We start from the raw sequence: 18,116 nt of genomic DNA, 5'->3' as shown, positions 1-18,116 counted from the left end.
TTGCAATATAAGGAAGATTAAACCTTGCCAAATGACACAGACAAACGTCCCAATACTGGCACCAGTTAATTTATGATGTAGCCTGTCTTGCCCTGTAGAGGCCCAATTACAGTGCCCTCCATAATGTTTGGGACAAAGACCCATCAATTATTTATTTGCCTCTGTACTCCACAATTTGAGATTTGTAATAGAAAAAAATCACACGTGGTTAAAGTGCACATTGTCAGATTTTAATAAAGGCCATTTTGGTTTCACCATGTAGAAATTGCAGCTGTGTTGATACATAGTCCCCCCATTTCAGGGCCCAAACATAATGTTTGGGACACATGGCTTCACAGCTGTTTGTCATTGCTCAGGTGTGTTTAATTGCCTCCTTAATGCAGGTAAAAGAGAGCTCTCAGCACCTAGTCTTTCCTCCAGTCTTTCCATCACTTTTGGAAAATTTTATTGCTGTTTATCAACATGAGGACCAAGGTTGTGCCAATGAAAGTCAAAGAAGCCATTATGAGACTGAGAAACAAGAATAAAACTGTTAGAGACATCAGCTAAACCTTAGGCTTACCAAAATCAACTGTTTGGAACACCATTAAGAAGAAAGAGAGCACTGGCGAGCTTATTAATCGCAAAGGGACTGGCAGGCCAAGGAAGACCTCCACAGCTGATGACAGAAGAATTCTTTCTATAATAAAGAAAAATCCCCAAACACCTGTTCGACAGATCAGAAACACTCTTCAGGAGTCAGGTGTGGATTTGTTAATGAGCACTGTCTGCAAAAGACTTAATGAACAGAAATACAGAGGCTACACTGCAAGATGCAAACCACTGGTTAGTCGCAAAAATACGATGGCCAGGTTAGTTTGCCAAGAAGTACTTAAAAGAGCAGCCACAGTTCTGGAAGAAGGTTTCGTGAACAGATGAGACGAAGATTAACATATCAGAGTGATGGCAAGAGCAAAGTATGGAGGAGAGAACTGCCCAAGATCCAAAGCACACCATTACATCTGTGAAACACAGTGGTGGGGGTGTTATAGCCTGGGCATGTGTGGCTGCTGAAGGTACTGGCTCACTTATCTTCATTGATGATACAACAGCTGATGGTAGTAGCATAATGAATTCTGAAGTGTGTAGACATGTCCTATTTACTCAAGTTCAAACAAATGCCTCAAAACTCATTGGCCAGCAGTTCATTCTACAGCAAGACAATGATCCCAAACATACTGCTAAAGCACTAAAGGAGTTTTTCAAAGCTGAAAAATGGTCAATTCTTGAGTGGCCAAGTCAATCACCTGATCTGAACCCAATTGTGCATGCCTCTTATATGCTGAAGAGAAAACTGAAGGGGACTAGCCTCCAAAACAAGCATAAGCTAAAGATGGCTGCAATACCGGCCTGACAGAGCATCACCAGAGAAGACACCCAGCAACTGGTGATGTCCATGAATCGCAGACTTCAAACAGTCATTGCATGTAAAGGATATGCATCAAAATACTAAACATGACTACTTTCATTTACATTACATTACTGTGTCCCAAACAATATGGTGCCCTGAAATGGGGGACTATGTGTTAACACTGCTGTAATTTCTACAATGTGAAACCAAAATGTATAAAAATGGTCTTTATTAAAATCTAATAATGTGCACTTTAACCACATGTGATTTTTTTCTATTGCAAATCTCAAATTTTGGAGTGCAAAGGCAAATAAATAAATGATGGGTCTTTGTCCCAAACATTACGGAGGGCACTGTATGGCCAATATGAGTTATAATGTGTCATGGATCTAAAGCCCCTACTTCTGCACAATCAGTTGTCGCACAGTGGTAGAGTTGCTGCCTTACAGCGCCTGAGACCTGAGTTTGATCCTGACTATGGTTGCTGTCTGTACGGGGTTTGCATGTTCTCTCTGTGACCACATGGGTTTCCTCCAGGTGCTCTTGTTTCCCCAACATTCCAAAGACATGTAGGATTTTAGGTTAATTGACCTCTGTAAATTGCCCTAATGTGTAGGATGCAAAACTGCGATAACAGGAAACTAGTGTATGGGTGATCGTTGGTCGGCGTGGTCTTGGTGGGCCAAATGGCCAGTTTCCATGCTGTAACTCTAAAACTAAAGATTGATCAGCACTCTGAATGCTGTCCTCAATAACATGCCACACCAGTGGCAGACATTGACCCTTGAAATCCCAAGTTTTGCTGACTCCCATAGGGCCTCATCACTTTTTCAAGTGTCGCTGATACCAATATGGACTGGGACTCCTGCCTGTTCATCCTTCCTACTCAGTTGATTACACAGCTGGTCTGATACTTTTAACCCAATACCCAGAAAGTAACAAACCACAGGTAGACACAAAATACTGGAGTAACTCAGCGGGACAGGCAGCATCTCCGGAGTGAAGGAATGGGTGACGTTTCAATTCGAGACCCTTCTTCAGACTGTCCAAATTAACAAATCATCCTGGAAAAACATCCAAGGTTTCAAAATACCTTGTCTGTCTGCCTAACTATTGAATCACTGACCACCAGCTTTCTAATCCTTCACTTGCCCCCATTACAGCTGCACTCGCTGCACTCTTTCAAAAGTCACATCTGATGATTAAAAAATAAATTAAATACCACCAAGTGACTTGCTTCAGTTTATTTTTAGTTTGCAAGGTAGGCTCAGATCAACAAAAGGCTTGGGCCTTTAGTAGATCTGATTTCCTCGTTCCATAAAGCTAACCCTAAAATATATTCAGTAATAACCTGATCAAATACAACTTAAAACTCTCTTAAAACTAAGGGTGATTGTAAAAGGGAATCACACAAAAGTGCATTTAATTTGAGTGACCTAACAAAATGGATGCAGGAGACTGCTGTCATATTAATACATGTCTCCATCATCCTCTATAGAGCTATACATTTGGAGAAAAGGATCACATTTTAAATATTAAATATACATATTTTACTACACACTTGTATCTACAAAGGGGATGACAGGTCTGGATGGATTATTTTTTATTCCCGTACTTTGATGTTTTGACAAGTTAACTTCATAAAGAGTTTTAAATTGATTGCCTTCTCAAAGAGGCAGAGACAGAACCAGGTTCTAAGCACACCGAGTCTGTGCTGACCATCTCAAAGGGCTGTTTACACAGGTCCTACATTAATCACATTGTTTTGCCCAGCTTTTTCAATAGGTATTGCACTTGTGCAGATCAGTGGAAAACAACCTTCAGACCAACCTGAGAGTGGGAAGTGAAGTGATTACCAAAGATCCAAGCAATGCACCAACTGATGATACAGTTAATGTTGCGTAGCAAGAAGCAGCTTGTGACTGCACGAGGCCACTCCACCCTTGTGACTTGGTTACAGCAGACTGCAAGCACTCCTTGTCCATGTGGCACCTGATCTTTCCAGACACAATCAAAATAAATTCTCAGGGGGCTGTTACTGGTGAGTACTTGAACAAAAAGCAGTCCTTCCAGACCTCTAGCTTAATTCCTTAATATGGTTCTTCGCAAAATCTACATTAAACGTACAAATATTACACATTATTACTTTGTCTATGTACATTATTTTTTCTTTCTTAAGCATACATTTCAAAGATAGAATAAAAGATAGAAAAAATTGAGTCCACAACATGATAAGACATATCTCAGACAAAGTTCAATTCTCAAGCTGTGCCAAGTCACATTCCGTTTCGTTGGATTGGAGGCCTTCATGTGCCATTAATTTTTCACGTCTTCATTGCTTTGATTTGATCTGGTGAATTAATAACAAAAAAATCAATAATCTTGATGCATAAAGGATAACAGTACTTCATTTTCCTGTTATGATCAGCAGACATCCACCATAATCAATTGTGAAGCATCTATGAAATGGTGATAATAAAACAAAATTGAATGTTATTCAGAGCACACCTGACCAGAATATTGCTGGGACGAAGGCTTAAACTCTCAACACTGAAACAAATCTAGCAGATATTAAATCTGGCTCACTGAAGTTTATTACATTTAAAAAAATCTGCTTAATTAATTGGGTAGAAAATATGCTTTCATAGAAGCTGTAAAAATTAGTAAATGATAATTAAAAGCATGACTCTCGACTAGGATGCGTTTTCAAACATGACATTCATGGATAGTGTTGGACGCCAGCAAATGGAGTTTTCCACTTCCAGATTGAATTCTGATGAAAGGATTTTGAACTGAAATGTTGATCCTGCTTCACTTTCTATAGCTGCTGCCTGGACTACCTAGTATTTCCAGCATTTTCTTTTTTTAATATTTCAGATTTCCAATATTTGCATTCTTCTTTTTCATTTTCAAGCTTTGATATTTATCTGGTTAGAATAATATATATTATCTGGCAGTACTGAGTGGGCATCCTAGAGTCCAAGTCATACAGCACTGAAACAGGACATTCGACCCAAATCATCCATGCTGGCCAATATGACCCACCTAAGCCCACATATCCTTCTAAACCTTTCCTATTCGTGTACCTGTCCAAGTGTCTTTTAAATGCTGTTACAGTACCTACCTCCTCTGGTAGGTCATTCCATATACCCACCCAATTGTGATACTATTTAGCTTTAGGTTAATTATTGTCATGTGTACTAAGATACAATGAAAAGCCTTGTTTTGCATTTGATCAAATATAACTTGCATAGAATCGACCAAGTCAAACTCAAATACAATAGATAGAGCAAAGGGGAAGATACAGAGTGCAGAATATAGCTTTCAGCGTTAGTAGCAGCTGCCTCAACTACCTCTGCTGGCAGCTCATTCCATATACCCCCCACCCTCCAAGTGAAAAAGTTGCCCCTTAGGTTCATATTAAATCTTGCTCCTCTCATCTTAAACCTATGTCCCTGGTTTTTGATTCTCCTACCCTGGGTAAAAGACTATACCCCTCTCATACACCTCTGAAAGATCAGCCACCTGCGCTCCAAGGAATAAAGTCCTAGCCTGCCCAACCTCGCTTTATTAGAAGATAGACTTAAAGTGATGGAGTAACTCAGCGGGCCAGGATCCTTCTTCAGACCTCTCATCTTAAACCTGTCTGAAGAAGGTCTGAAGAAGGATTCCAACCCGAAACGTCACCCATCCTTTTTATTCAGAGATGTTGCCTGACCCGCTGAGTTACTCCAGCTTAATGACATCCTTGCTATAGCAGGGTGACCAAAAATGAACACAATACTCCAAATGAAGCATTCAGTTAGAAGGCTTGATGCTAAAATTAGCAACTTGTCACAAGAAAGGGCAGAGTTCCTTTTTTCCCCTATGATCTCCTATGATCAATGCTCCTTTTCCCAAGGGCTGAAGTTTTACAGCAATAGATGCTGCAGGCAGCCAAATCACATGGTCAGAAAACTATCATTTAAATTCATAAAAGATGTTATCCAGTGAACCATATTTGAGTTATTGTAATCAAATTCTCAAATAATACATTTATAGAATTTATGTGCACGTTTTCATTTATTCTAATTATAGTGTCTAATATTTAGTACTCTGATTTTACAGGTTGAATTATGCAAAAATATGTTTCAGCAAAGCAGAGTTTGTATAACTTGTAGATGCACCAAGGCACATTCCTTGTATATGCATACTTGGCCAATACACTTATTCATATTCATATATCCAGAAATACTTTTCCTTGTTTCTTAAAAGATACAAGAAAGAATTCTGAATTTTTTTGTATTAAGCATTTTTATTACACTTTAAAAGTGACTTCAGGCATTTTCCCTCACTGCTTCCATGCCTTCAGAAGATCATTTGATTTAGAAGCCAAGTTTTTTAAAGGCATTGTATCTTCCAAGATGGTTTTTAATTTCACTGTAGATTATACAATAGATGTATTTCACTAAGCATCTTAGGAATGGTCAGGAATAAATTTGTAGTTATATATTCTAAGTGCCATTTAAAAATATAAGATGGTACAAATGACATCTTACACTTAAACAAGAATCCACAGTGCAATTCATTTTGCCATTCCCACCTTCACCAGAGCTTTTCAATATCTTCCCACAAGTATCTATCCATTTCTCTTTTGAAAACCTGTATTGACAGTTTCTATTACTGATGTAGGCAAAGGTTCCCACAACATTAACATCTGTGCATTTTATATTGTTTTTGCAGATCTTGTTTGCCCATTATTTTGATTCTATATCTTATGGTCCTTGCAAACATCACTAATAAGAACAGCTTCCCCTTATTTAATCAATCTAAACCCATTTTATTTTTCCATCAATTCTACATTTAATCTTTTTTGCTTCATTAGCCAAAGAACAAGCCAAGTTTCTCTATTCTTAACCTAGAGCTAAAATTATTAACAACAAGAAATTAAAAATTAATCAAGAAACATCAAAATAAGTTTTATAATTTATTTTGTGGAAATTTATCCTAATTGCCCTTAATCCTATTTGTTGCATGTTTTATTTTAGCTTGTAGTTTAAAAAAAAATATGGAGAAAAAATGTCCAGCTATTAATGCTGAAACAGGAACATTAACATAGGTTTCCTCTGGGTGCTCTGGTTTCCTCGCACATCCCATAAAAGTGTGGGTTTGTAGGTTCATGGGCCTCTGTATTGGTCCTAGTGAGTAGGGAGGAGATACAAAAGTGGGATAATAAAGAACTAGTGTGAACAGGTTATTATCGGTGGGCTGAAGGGCCCTTCTCCATGCTGTATCTCTAAGCTAAAGTAAACCAGAGTGCAGCTTCACTACACTCAAGAAGCCTGATACTATCCTGAATCTCGATTAGCAGCCCTTGCTAAGCATTAGCACTAAGCATTCATTCCACATTGAATAATACAAAACAGCTGCAGTGCGTAAAATCTGCACAAAATGTCAGGACACTCCAACAGGATCTCCTAAACCCACAAACCAGTATCAACAGGAAAAGTTAAGCAGGCAACATATCTTTACTTGTGCATCATACTCAAAGTCCATGATCTTGACCTCAAAATATATTGTTGATTCTTCATTATTACTGGTCAGAATCCTGGAAAACCCTACCCAATTATAGTTTTGGAACATCTTCATCCTTGATATTAAAGGTTGCCAAGAATCACCTCCTTTTTAAGGGGAATTAGGATTGGTCAATAATTGTTTGTTTTGTTCAAGTCCTGTAAATGTATAAAAATACTATATGTGCTCTGAAGGTCAGCATTAATTTTCTGACTGGGTGGAAACGCTGTCAGTTGCTTTGGTTTTTTAATATTATTGTTTCCCTTATCTTGTATTGTTGATGCATGTATTTTCAGTGGGGCCACAAATGGAATAACTGACAAGAGCTATGTGGAATAGCCAAAATCCTAATACAGTATTTACAGCATGATCTGGTCTGGATGCAGAAAACAGAAAGAACACAAAAAGAAAATGCAGACATAAAGGAAGTTCTGAAATAAATGCATGAAGTTTACAATCCAAGATGTTTAAAAAGTACTTTACGTGGAAAAAAGGTAAAAGCAAAATTGAAGAGCTACAGTTTACCTTGGAGCCAATCAACACCTTCCTGTAATCCTTCGCCTTTTAGAGCATCACTGGCACTAAAAAGGGATTAAAACCACCATCAGATGCTAAATCCATTAGCTGTTTGCATACATAATTCAAAAATGATAACATATACATTACTGACCACATCACTGAAGGTATGTTTGTTCAAGGCAAGTTACGCATTATAAAGTCAACACTAAATCATAACAGGAAGTCTTGCATTATTGGAACATAAGGATATTATTAAAATAGAAAATAATCAAAAACATCCTTATAATATCCTGACGTGCAAGTTTGGTGGCATCTAATTTTAGATTATCTAGATTAGGGATGAAAACTGGAAGTGGAGTGGGGGCAGGTCGAAGTGACAGGTGGATATGGATGAAGGGGGGCTTTAAGTGGCTGATGGTTGGATAAAAGCCAGAAATTTAAAAAATGTAGTATTCACAAAGATGGCAGTCATTTTGTGGAAAGATTTTCCTCAGAAGTATCTGACTTTATATTAAAAGTATTTTGAAGATTTTTGGACAAGATTATGATTTGTATATATGCAATAATATATGCAAGATTATAATTTGCAAATTTCCTTTTAAAACATTAGTATTTATTATTATTATACTTTATTACAGACTCAGAGTCCAGATAAAAGACAAGACATTACATAGAATGAATTACATATAAAAGCACAATAAATTACATACAAAAGCACAATATATGGTTTACAACCAAGAATTAAAAAAAATCAATGTCCTACAACGAGACAACTATACCAATGTCTCCACAGCTGGGATTGGTAGCGTGTAGTGCTAAACCCGTTGTTTAATAAGGCCAAGATGATTTCAATTTCAGAGTCATTAATCCGGCAAATAAATGTATACATAAGATTTGTTAAGACAGTTTGTAAAGTATTGACTCCTGCAGCCACAAACATTTCACTTGCACTACACCATCTAGGCCTCTTAAGTAATATTCTCATAGCATCATAAGCTACTTAAAGTCTCTGTAAGCTTGCTTTTCTGTAGTTTGACCACAAGTGTGCAGTATTGAGTGGTGTACAATATGCTCTGAACAGAAACATGGTAATGAGTACAGAGGGTTTTCTCTAATCCTTTAAAAAAGTAGAGGTTATTCATAACTTTAGAAGAAACTACAGCTAAACATAAACCACCATACCATTAATTCAATATTATTTGGTTGTCAGATTCAAAGCGACAGTCAATTTGAATTTTTGTGTGCAATTTACAGGAATCAATATGAATGAAAATGGGTAAAATAATTATATTCTTGCTGTGGACAGTACCATACATTGTAAGAGTGACAGGATATATATCCTGTTCTGACATCTGCTGGTGAAGCATCGATCCTGTGTTACATTGGCAGGTTCAATTTAAAATATGTCTGACCCTTAATTGTGGCATTTACTTTGAATGTCAAATATCCTTAGGGCATTTTAGCACAAGACTTGATTTAACACCAGAAGTCTTTTTAATTATAGACCAGGAGTAATCCAACTTAATACATAATTCTTCAAAGATTCTATGAACAGTAATTTTCAAAGCAGCATTATATTTATTGAGAATCAAACAAATTTAAATACATACATGCTGCAGTTCTACTTACCAAATATGCCAAGCCTTATCTTTGATGTTTTCTAAACGCAACATCTGAGAAACTTTAACAGATGACAAAGCATCTCTGAGGTCCATCTTATTCGCAAAAAACAGAATTGGAATTCGTCTATGTTTAATGTCTGAAAGAAAAACACCACACCGGTTACAATGAGTAAAGTGACAATTTGCTTTCTTCCAACTGCATACAATGAATAGGTGAACTTTTCACCTGATAATGACATCATTTGTGAGGTTACTCAGGGTACAAAACCACATTAACAGAGTATTTATATTAATGGTGTACAAACATTTTATGCTGACTGCAAATGCTTCAATAGGCAACCATAGCCATGTAAAATCAGACGGTAAAAGTCATAATTTTGTCACCTAACACCCTGCATTTTATTTTTAACAAGGCCACAGTACACAATCAGATCCTACACAATTATTGCATTGCTGGGACATGGATAAGTAGAGAAAAAATATGCTGGTATGCATATTGTTCCTTGCTGTTAGTGTCTATGGCAGATTGTCATCCGAGAAGCTGCTTTAGTTGTTTGAAGGCCTGAACTGCCTAATTTAATAAACACTTTATTTTTTAAATTTTCGTTATCTTTATGTAATGTTAAAAATTCTAATTATTTACATACCCGAAATGTACCTTCACAAAAAAGCATTGCATGTCAGTAAGTTATGAAAAGATTCAGAACAGAATCAAGCCCAAGCACAAGGTCACCTGTCCTATGTGCTGAGTGGGTGTTATATTCGTGTTTGATTCTGAAATTTATCATTGAAATCAATAAATTAAAATTTTGTATCCCAACTATGCTTCTAACACAAGCATAGTGTGGTGCCCAAAATATTTCTATTCCTAAAGATTGGCAACTTTTATAACAAGTGTTCTGACATGTTTTGCATTGGAATGGAGAGTTGGCTGATTTTAATACTCCAGAATTTTATGTAAATTATGAATTATTTCATTTCCAAATTTACTGCAAGAAATGATTAGACTTCAGTGTTCTATCTAAGTTGCCACTGCACCATTCAGCATAAACTAGCAACCTATTCAGTTTTACACACAAAGTGCTGGAAAATCACACGTATGCGTTGTAGGAAGCTTTGACTCATTTTCATTTCTTAATTAAAAGGCTTCAGTTTCTTGTATCTCCATTATATCATTGTTAGGCAGGCACGGTTTTACAGCTGTCAGGAAAAAGGAGTAATATTTCTGGAAAATAAACTGGGAACAGAATCAAAGTCCAATGATCTTACCTGGATGATTAAGAAACGTGTCAAGTTCTTCTTTTGCAACCACCATCCTCAACTTGTCACTGCTATCAATAACAAAAATGATGGCCTGGCCTTCCCTGAATTGACCACAAAGAGATATGATACTGTGCTCAGCAGCACTGTGCAGAATGTATATCTTTAACGATGTTACACGAATGCTGTATGCGCAGTAAAAATGCTCTTATGCAGCACGATAGAATTGTAAGGCAAAACTAATTTCATCTACCTTAAACACAACACTTCAAGTTTTATACAGTCAAGTTTTATAGTCATGATATTCAAAATAATTAAGAACAGTTTCTGTACAAGTTAAATAACAAAACTCCAATTCTTTTTCTCCTTTACATTCTAACTTTGGCTTAATGGCAGCACTATGACCTTTTCAAGTAAGAAGATTTTTATTTAATTTGGGCAGATTTAAATGAGCCTTATACGTTGAGGTTTGCTTAATATCCAAACTAAATCAATCCCGCAACCAATATTTTGCACAATAGCTACTGTAGCAATACGCAGTAATATCAGCCTAGTGGCGCTGCCGGTAGAGCTGCTACCTTACAACATCAGAGACCCAGGTTTGATCCTGACTAGAGGTGTTAGCTATGTGGAGTTAGCTTGCTGTACTGAGTCTGAAGAAGGGGTTTGACCCGAAACGTCACCCATTCTCTCTCGCTGAGTTATTACAGCTTTTTGTGTCTAATTCAAAATAAAATCGAATTCCTTGACAACCTTTTAATGCTGCAAATATCTTAAATGATTTCTATACTGTAAACCTTGGTTACTCAATATCAAAGATACTAGAAGAGATCTAATTAAACCTTGGTTACTCAATATCAAAGATACTAGAAGAGATCTAATTATATAATGACGTAATGAAAATATCAGAGCGCTGACTTTGTGTTCCAAAAAAAGTGAAAACCACATGGCTGCTTTGAAAAATAAATACATACGTAGGACAAACCATGACTTGAATGATGGATGTAGAGCAATGTCAACTAAAACAGATGAACTGCTTTATCGAGAGTTTCATATTGCACGGGGATCATTATTGGCATTGTGAATGAACAGTTATAGCAAGTAATTCCTGCTCAAAATCAATTGTCTCTGCCTGACATGCTGCGTGCTTGGAAATATTACTAGTGCTGTCCTTCAACAAATAAAGTTGCTGAATAACCTAATTTATTTTTATTCTGTTTAGAATAGTAAAAAGTGAATTTCCTTAAGCTCTATATAAAACAATAATTATCAGTTTAATACTAATTAAAATGAATCACAGTTCTAAACTGAAACAAATATTTAGACTGGCTTTAAATTGGAATTTTCATTGCCAGCGTTTAAATCAATTTTGAGAGAAACAGTTTTCAATTAGATTTAAGAGTCTTATCAGAATTACAGATGTTTGTATTCTTGGAATACAAACTAATCCATTAAAATGAGAGTAATTTTACACTTCTTGACCCATGTTCTAATTCGTTGATCAAATATGCTTTAATATAAATTGAACTTGCTTGTGTTATTCAGACTTGAGGCCCACCGACCAGCTCCGCTCCGACCAGCTATCACCCCATGCACGAGCACTATCCTACACACGAGGGACAATTTAGAATTTTTACCAAATCCAATTAACTTACAAACCGCACGTCTTTGGAATGTAGGAGGAAACTGGAGCACCTGGAGAATGTCACAGGGAGAACGTACAAACTCCCTACAGACAGCACCCCAAGACAGGATCAAACTGGAATGTCCAGCACAGTATGGCAGCAGCTCAACCACTGTGCCACATTATTACTATAATGCTTGCTGCTGTTAACAATGCCCGTGCATGATGTAGGGGATGCACATGTGGATTTATGGATGTTGGTACATGGATACACAAGGGTTTGTTGGATACATGGAACAGTCCTTGGTCCAGGCTTATTTGGGACCACGCTAACGACTCTTTTTTGATACATAGATGAGAGTCACATCCTGCACCAATACAAGACGTGAAAATGTCAACACTGCTGGCGATTTCCACCTGCTCTCATATTTATGTGGCCCGTCCCTGACACTTCACCGTTTTGCTCTTAGGGGATAGAACCAACATCTTTTACACCAAGCCCACAGACTCCTTGACTACACAGCCATCTACCCAGCCTCCTGCAAGGGCACCATTCCCTTTTCTTCATCTCTGCTACATTAGTACCAATGATAAGGCTTTCTTATGGTGCCTCAACTGCATTTCCTCTTTTTCCCCAAAACATCTGTTCTTACCCCTTCTTCCCCAGGACAGAACAAAGAGGGAGTTCCAACCAGCCTACCAGTCATTGCATTCAATATATATTGCACTTTGCTATTTCCGCCATCTTTAACACAATCCCATCGCCGGTCATATCACCCCCTCCCCTTTTGCATTCCGTCCGCAAGGACCACTCAAGGGATCACAGAGGGGGAGCAACGAGAGAGGGTCTCGCAGAAATCCTGTTGGAGAAAGGAGAATAACTTCTTCAAAGTAGACACACTTTGAAGAGATTTCACAGTGGAGTGATAGGGGACTGGCACATGCTGCAAAGGGTGGCAGAGTAAATAGTTACGATAGTAATATTTAAGAAGCCAGGCAGATAAACAGGTAAATGATGGAGGGATTTAGGTCATATGCAGGCAGATGAGATCATGTTAAATTAGTTGGCAGAGACAGAGGGCCAAAGGACCTGTTTCCTGCCAGCAGGGTCAGTAACTGGAGAATTTTGACTTAGATTTAAGGGAATTGGCAGAAGCAGCAGGGATGAAGCGAAAGTTTATTATGAGTTGCTAGGATGTGGAATGATTGCTAAAAGGCTGATGAAAGCTGGCTTAACAGTGACTTCCCAAAGGAACTAGATAGATATCTGATAGAACATGTACTGTTCCAAGGCCCATTGTCATTATACACACACAAAAAAATATCTGACTAGATCGCAGATAGAAGTTTAGTTTCAGATTGCATCTTTGTTCCTAATAATAATGATATTGAAATAACATTAAATGTGATTCCAAAACAATCCATTAATTGCAGAAGAAAATGTTTGGTCAGTTGTTTTAATTGCTTCTTGAGAATTATGCAAAAATAACAGATTTTTTTGTTTGCATCACTTACTTATAATAATGTTCCCACAAGTTCCGATATCTTCCCTGGCCAGACATATCAAACACTGTAAAAGACATGCTGGGGAAGAGGAAGAAAGGAGACACAAGTATCAAGAACATGCCTACACACCTGTAAACCCAATGTCGTACTACAATCCCACAATCGACTCACCTAGAAAGCCCACAAATGGATAGTTACTGTTTACCAAGTGAAAAATCTAGAAATTTCTGTTGACAAAATTAATGGGCAAATGTTTCAGGGGTACATTGTAACTGGATCAACATTCTGCTCAAATAACAGCTGGAATAATTTTATGTAAACCATCTGGATACGCCTCCTACTACCAAGCTAAATGTTATTTTATAACTGTAAGCTGGCAAATGATTTCACACCACTCGACAGATGCAGATATCATTTACTTAATTTCAGAGAATACATGTACCCCGAGAACTACAATAACAATCAGCAAAGTGCCTTTTAAGATTCTGTTGCTTATTCATCTTGACTACTAGGCCAATCAGAGAACATCAAGCATGTGCATGGACTTTAGAACTATAGCTGTGTGCTATAGCAAATTATGATAGCACAATCCTCATTAATTTATCTTACAAACTCCATTGAATTGACTGACCGTGTTCATTTGTTAAGAACATCAATGTTGACAGAATGAGAATGTATTTCAAACATATTTGTCCTGCTCCGGGATTTGCAGTAATAATGTTTGCATGCTCATTACTGTAAGCAAAGGAAAACAACCGTACGTACAAACAAAGGAACAAGAATATGCAGATGCTGGTTTACTAAATAAAGACACAAAATGCTTAAGTAACTCAGCGGGTCAGGCAGTATCTCTGGAGATCATGAATAGATGACATTTCAGGTTGTGACCTTTCTCCAGGCACTTCAGTCATTTTGTATCTTTCAACCGTAAGTACAGTTCAACAGTTTTTTTTGCACTTTAGACAGTTCTCTCAATGTTTACGGAGGCATAATCATGAACGTACTTGCTGCATCCCAAAAAATGACTACATCTTTTAATCCAACCAAGAGCACCTCTTTTCTCTGCTCCCATCAGTGTTCTCGACAGAAAACCCAAAGGATTTTCAGAACTAATTTCCATTTGATGGAACAGCATGCCTTCAACACTGTGCTCTGATCTATCATGAGAGATAGATCTGATGAGAGAAACTGGGGTTCTGAGTTCTGCGTTGCGTGCCCTAATGGAAGATGGTCTCAAAAACCCAATGGGAGTTACATCCAGAATGCTGACAGCAGAGAAAAAAAGACAGCCATCTTATAGGGAGTACAAAGGTTCCATAAGTCAGTGCATGGACATCACTTCACATTTACAAACATCATTGGTATCAAGGAGGGATACCCACAGTGTGGAGAAAAAAAATTAGAAGCTAAGGTAAACGAGGATTTGTGGAAGAAATTACAATCAAATTAAGTATGGTCCACACATCAATATTGCTGTGTCTGACCAAGCCAAAGAGATTAGGAAATGGGAGAAAAGTGCTTCTGAGATGGGCTGTCCGAATCTTCGTTAGCTTTACCTCACACAGATGGATTTATGGATGAGTTCAGAAAAGGTGCATCAGGCAATATTCATGTGCCTAATCCAATTTTTATAATTATCCAATGCGAACAATTTTACTTACAAAAAAACCTAATATGGAACAATTGTACCTTATTTTACTTAATGAAGAAAGTACTCCTCTGGTCCAGTTGTTCACAATATGATGAAAATGCTTAAGCAAGAAGCCACTCTTAGCTGAAACTACCAGGATTCCAATAGTACAAAAGCTCTGACATGATTTGCTTAATGAAAAAATTACAATTCAAATTGTTCCTATCTAATTAACCAAACTGTACAGTAAAACAGTGCAACAGAATAGTACCCTGAGGTCTTGAAATTCTCTATGCTGAATCCAATGGTTGGAACAATATCTTGAACTTGAGCCTGTAAAATAATGACAAATGATCAATGAAAAATAATATTCAACTCGGACTGTTACAGTTTCAACATCAGTTTGCATTTTTTGTCTACTGTATTTCAAATAGCACAATGATGTCACCCTGAAAACAAAACACATTATAGGGTGATATTACAACAGGCTCGCTTTACTGTCACTTCTCCAATTGCATTTTCATTACAATCCTTTCATACAAATATATTTCCTTTACTGCAAGTGAACATGCTTCAAAAATACTAATTTGCTGTAAAGCACCCGGGAATAACTCAAACACATGAAAGATATATTCACCAATGCCTTTCTTAAAATGGCACCCAGCAAGGCAGAATATGGTTCAAATTCATTATTAATTTAATCCACCAGTTTGCAAATAATTGAAGCAAAATTCAACTTTGGCTTCTAACACTTCCACACTTCCACTTCATTCTAGCCTCCAAAAACAAAAATGAATTCAAAGCATTTGGGTAATAAGTACAATACCATATTTCAAACCTGCTACCTCCAAAACCAGCAGCTGCTGGTTTACAAAAAAAAAGACATCCTAAGATACATGCACACCTCGCCATTCAGTGAAGACAGCATGGCCTAGATGGCCATTTAGGCATCCATCACACATGGCAGGGATGCACACAAAGAGTGCAGCTACTGCAGTGCATGGAGGAGTTGACCAAATCTGTCAGACTGGAATCAGATGAGTCAGTCTATATTCAGCCTAGAATGACTGCGGAAGGATTAATTGTATTTGGTTAAATAGATGATTTGTAATTTCAACTGAACTATTTTACTCACAGGATACTAACAGCCATAGATGATTGAAAATGTTATAGTAATTTGTAGTAATTTAATAGTAATTGCAGTAATGATAAATTATTGATAGTATTTGTAGAGTGCATTACACACAACCGGCAAACAGTAGAGTTGCTGCTTTACAGCGCCAAAGACCTGGCTTTGATCATGACTACAGGTGCTGTGTGTGTGGAATTTTGTACATTCCCCCAGTGATCTGCGTGGGTTTTCTCTGGGAGCCCCAGTTTCCTCCAACACTCCAAAGACATAGAGGTTTGTAAGTTAATTGGTATGGAAAATTGTAAAAATTGGGCACTTAACATTCCTGTTATCCCTTTTTGCCTCCAGTGATAGACCACCTCCTGTAACTACGCAATCCCATCCCTCCTCCTACTACTCACTACACCTTTTGGACTGCATTGAGGTTAATTAATATTCTTTTCTTATTTTCTCTCTCTGCTCACATTATGTTCTCTTTCATTTCTCCACCGAGCTTCCTATATTCAGCCTGGCTCTCTTTTCAATTATTCATCTAAACCACGTCATACAGCTGCTATTTTTGGTTTCACTACCACTCTCTCCTTTGTTGGTCAGTGAGGTAGGTCTGGCTTTACTTCCTTTCCCTTTACTCGTTGTCAGGTCAAATATAACCCGTACCAAACACATCTCCTGCTTAAACGTCACATATGCTTGTCAAGATTTTATATTTGATCCTACTTTACTCCAGCCAGAATTCTTCTCATTCCATGTAGCTCGCCCTCCAGTCAAGTTGATTAGATTTCCTAATGTCCCACTCCATTATTCATCATCAGGATATGAGAGAAGTGAGGCTGGGAACAGGGTCAAGTGGGTGCCAGGGCTGGGGCTGGCCTTCTGAAGCCGGGAATTGGGCAAATAAATGATGTGGTGCCGGAGAAAAGAGGAGAAGGCACGGATCATGTGTGAATGAGAGAGAAAGATTTGCAAGGAGAAAGAAAATTCCAAATATTAGTAGCCATGGAACAAAGCATGATGACCTGTTATTCGGTCAATTTTGTTCCTCAAATTGCAGAGCAGATTCTATCCATTGCAGGGTACCGTGGACATCATCCTTGCTGCACAACTGCTCCAAGAGAAGCGACGACCATTACCCACCGCAGAACATAGCCTTTTTCAAACTCACTGAAACCTTTGGGGTCTGAGGAGCATAATCCCCAAAACTGGCTGTGCACAGAAATTTATCTCCATTTTATGCTTTGTTTCATGATGGAATGCAAAGATTAGGAGAGGCCGGAAAAACTTGGAGTGTTTTCTCTGGAATGTGGTGATTGAGGGGAGACCTGATCGGTTTGAAAAATGATGAGAGGCATACAGTAGACAGCCAGAACCATTTCCCAGGATAGTAATATTAAAGACTAGAAGGATAGCTATAAAATGAGAGGGGCAAAGTTTAAAGGTGATTTTTTTAAGCAGAGTGGTGGGTGCCTGGAATGTGATGATGGAGACAGATATGACAGCGGCATTTATGAGTTATGTTCAACACGGACAATGTGGGCTGTACTATTCTAGGTTCTAAACGATAATCCTTTATCAGCCGGTCTATAACAGCACCAATCTTAGTGAAGATCATTATCTAATAAGTATGTGACATTGGCTCAACACTTTTTTCCATCTTCCTCTTCTCCTCTCTTGCAGAAGTGGAGCTCATCTTTAAACTGCAATATGCAGACAATATTGTAAATGTAGCACAAGTGTTCAGCAAAATGATTGCCAAATCTATGCTTGGTAGCACCAATATATAGGAGCCCACACAGGGAACCCCGGATACAGTAGATGAGGTTGGAGGAGGTTCAGGTAAACCTCTGTCTCACCTGAAAAGACTGTCAGGGTCCCTGTATGGA

At 37.8% G+C, this 18,116-nt stretch overlaps 1 protein-coding gene across 1 annotated transcript in view; it reads right to left on the bottom strand.

Annotated features, from left to right (window-relative positions):
* Window positions 1-203: 203 nt before the first annotated feature.
* arl6 (ARF like GTPase 6) overlaps window positions 204-18,116 on the bottom strand; it is a 33,541-nt gene continuing 15,628 nt past the window's right edge. The window contains exons 3-8 of the mRNA XM_078409158.1: window positions 15,376-15,437; window positions 13,484-13,552; window positions 10,354-10,448; window positions 9,092-9,221; window positions 7,469-7,524; window positions 204-3,740 (exon numbers count right to left, since the gene is read on the bottom strand). Of these exons, the coding sequence (XP_078265284.1) occupies window positions 3,715-3,740; window positions 7,469-7,524; window positions 9,092-9,221; window positions 10,354-10,448; window positions 13,484-13,552; window positions 15,376-15,437 (438 nt within the window). The 3' untranslated portion in view covers window positions 204-3,714. The remainder of the gene's footprint in view (window positions 3,741-7,468; window positions 7,525-9,091; window positions 9,222-10,353; window positions 10,449-13,483; window positions 13,553-15,375; window positions 15,438-18,116) is intronic.

Source organism: Rhinoraja longicauda, chromosome 12, assembly GCF_053455715.1.
Source record: "Rhinoraja longicauda isolate Sanriku21f chromosome 12, sRhiLon1.1, whole genome shotgun sequence".
Lineage (NCBI taxonomy): Eukaryota > Metazoa > Chordata > Chondrichthyes > Rajiformes > Arhynchobatidae > Rhinoraja > Rhinoraja longicauda.
This window is presented reverse-complemented; position numbering and strand designations above follow the sequence as displayed.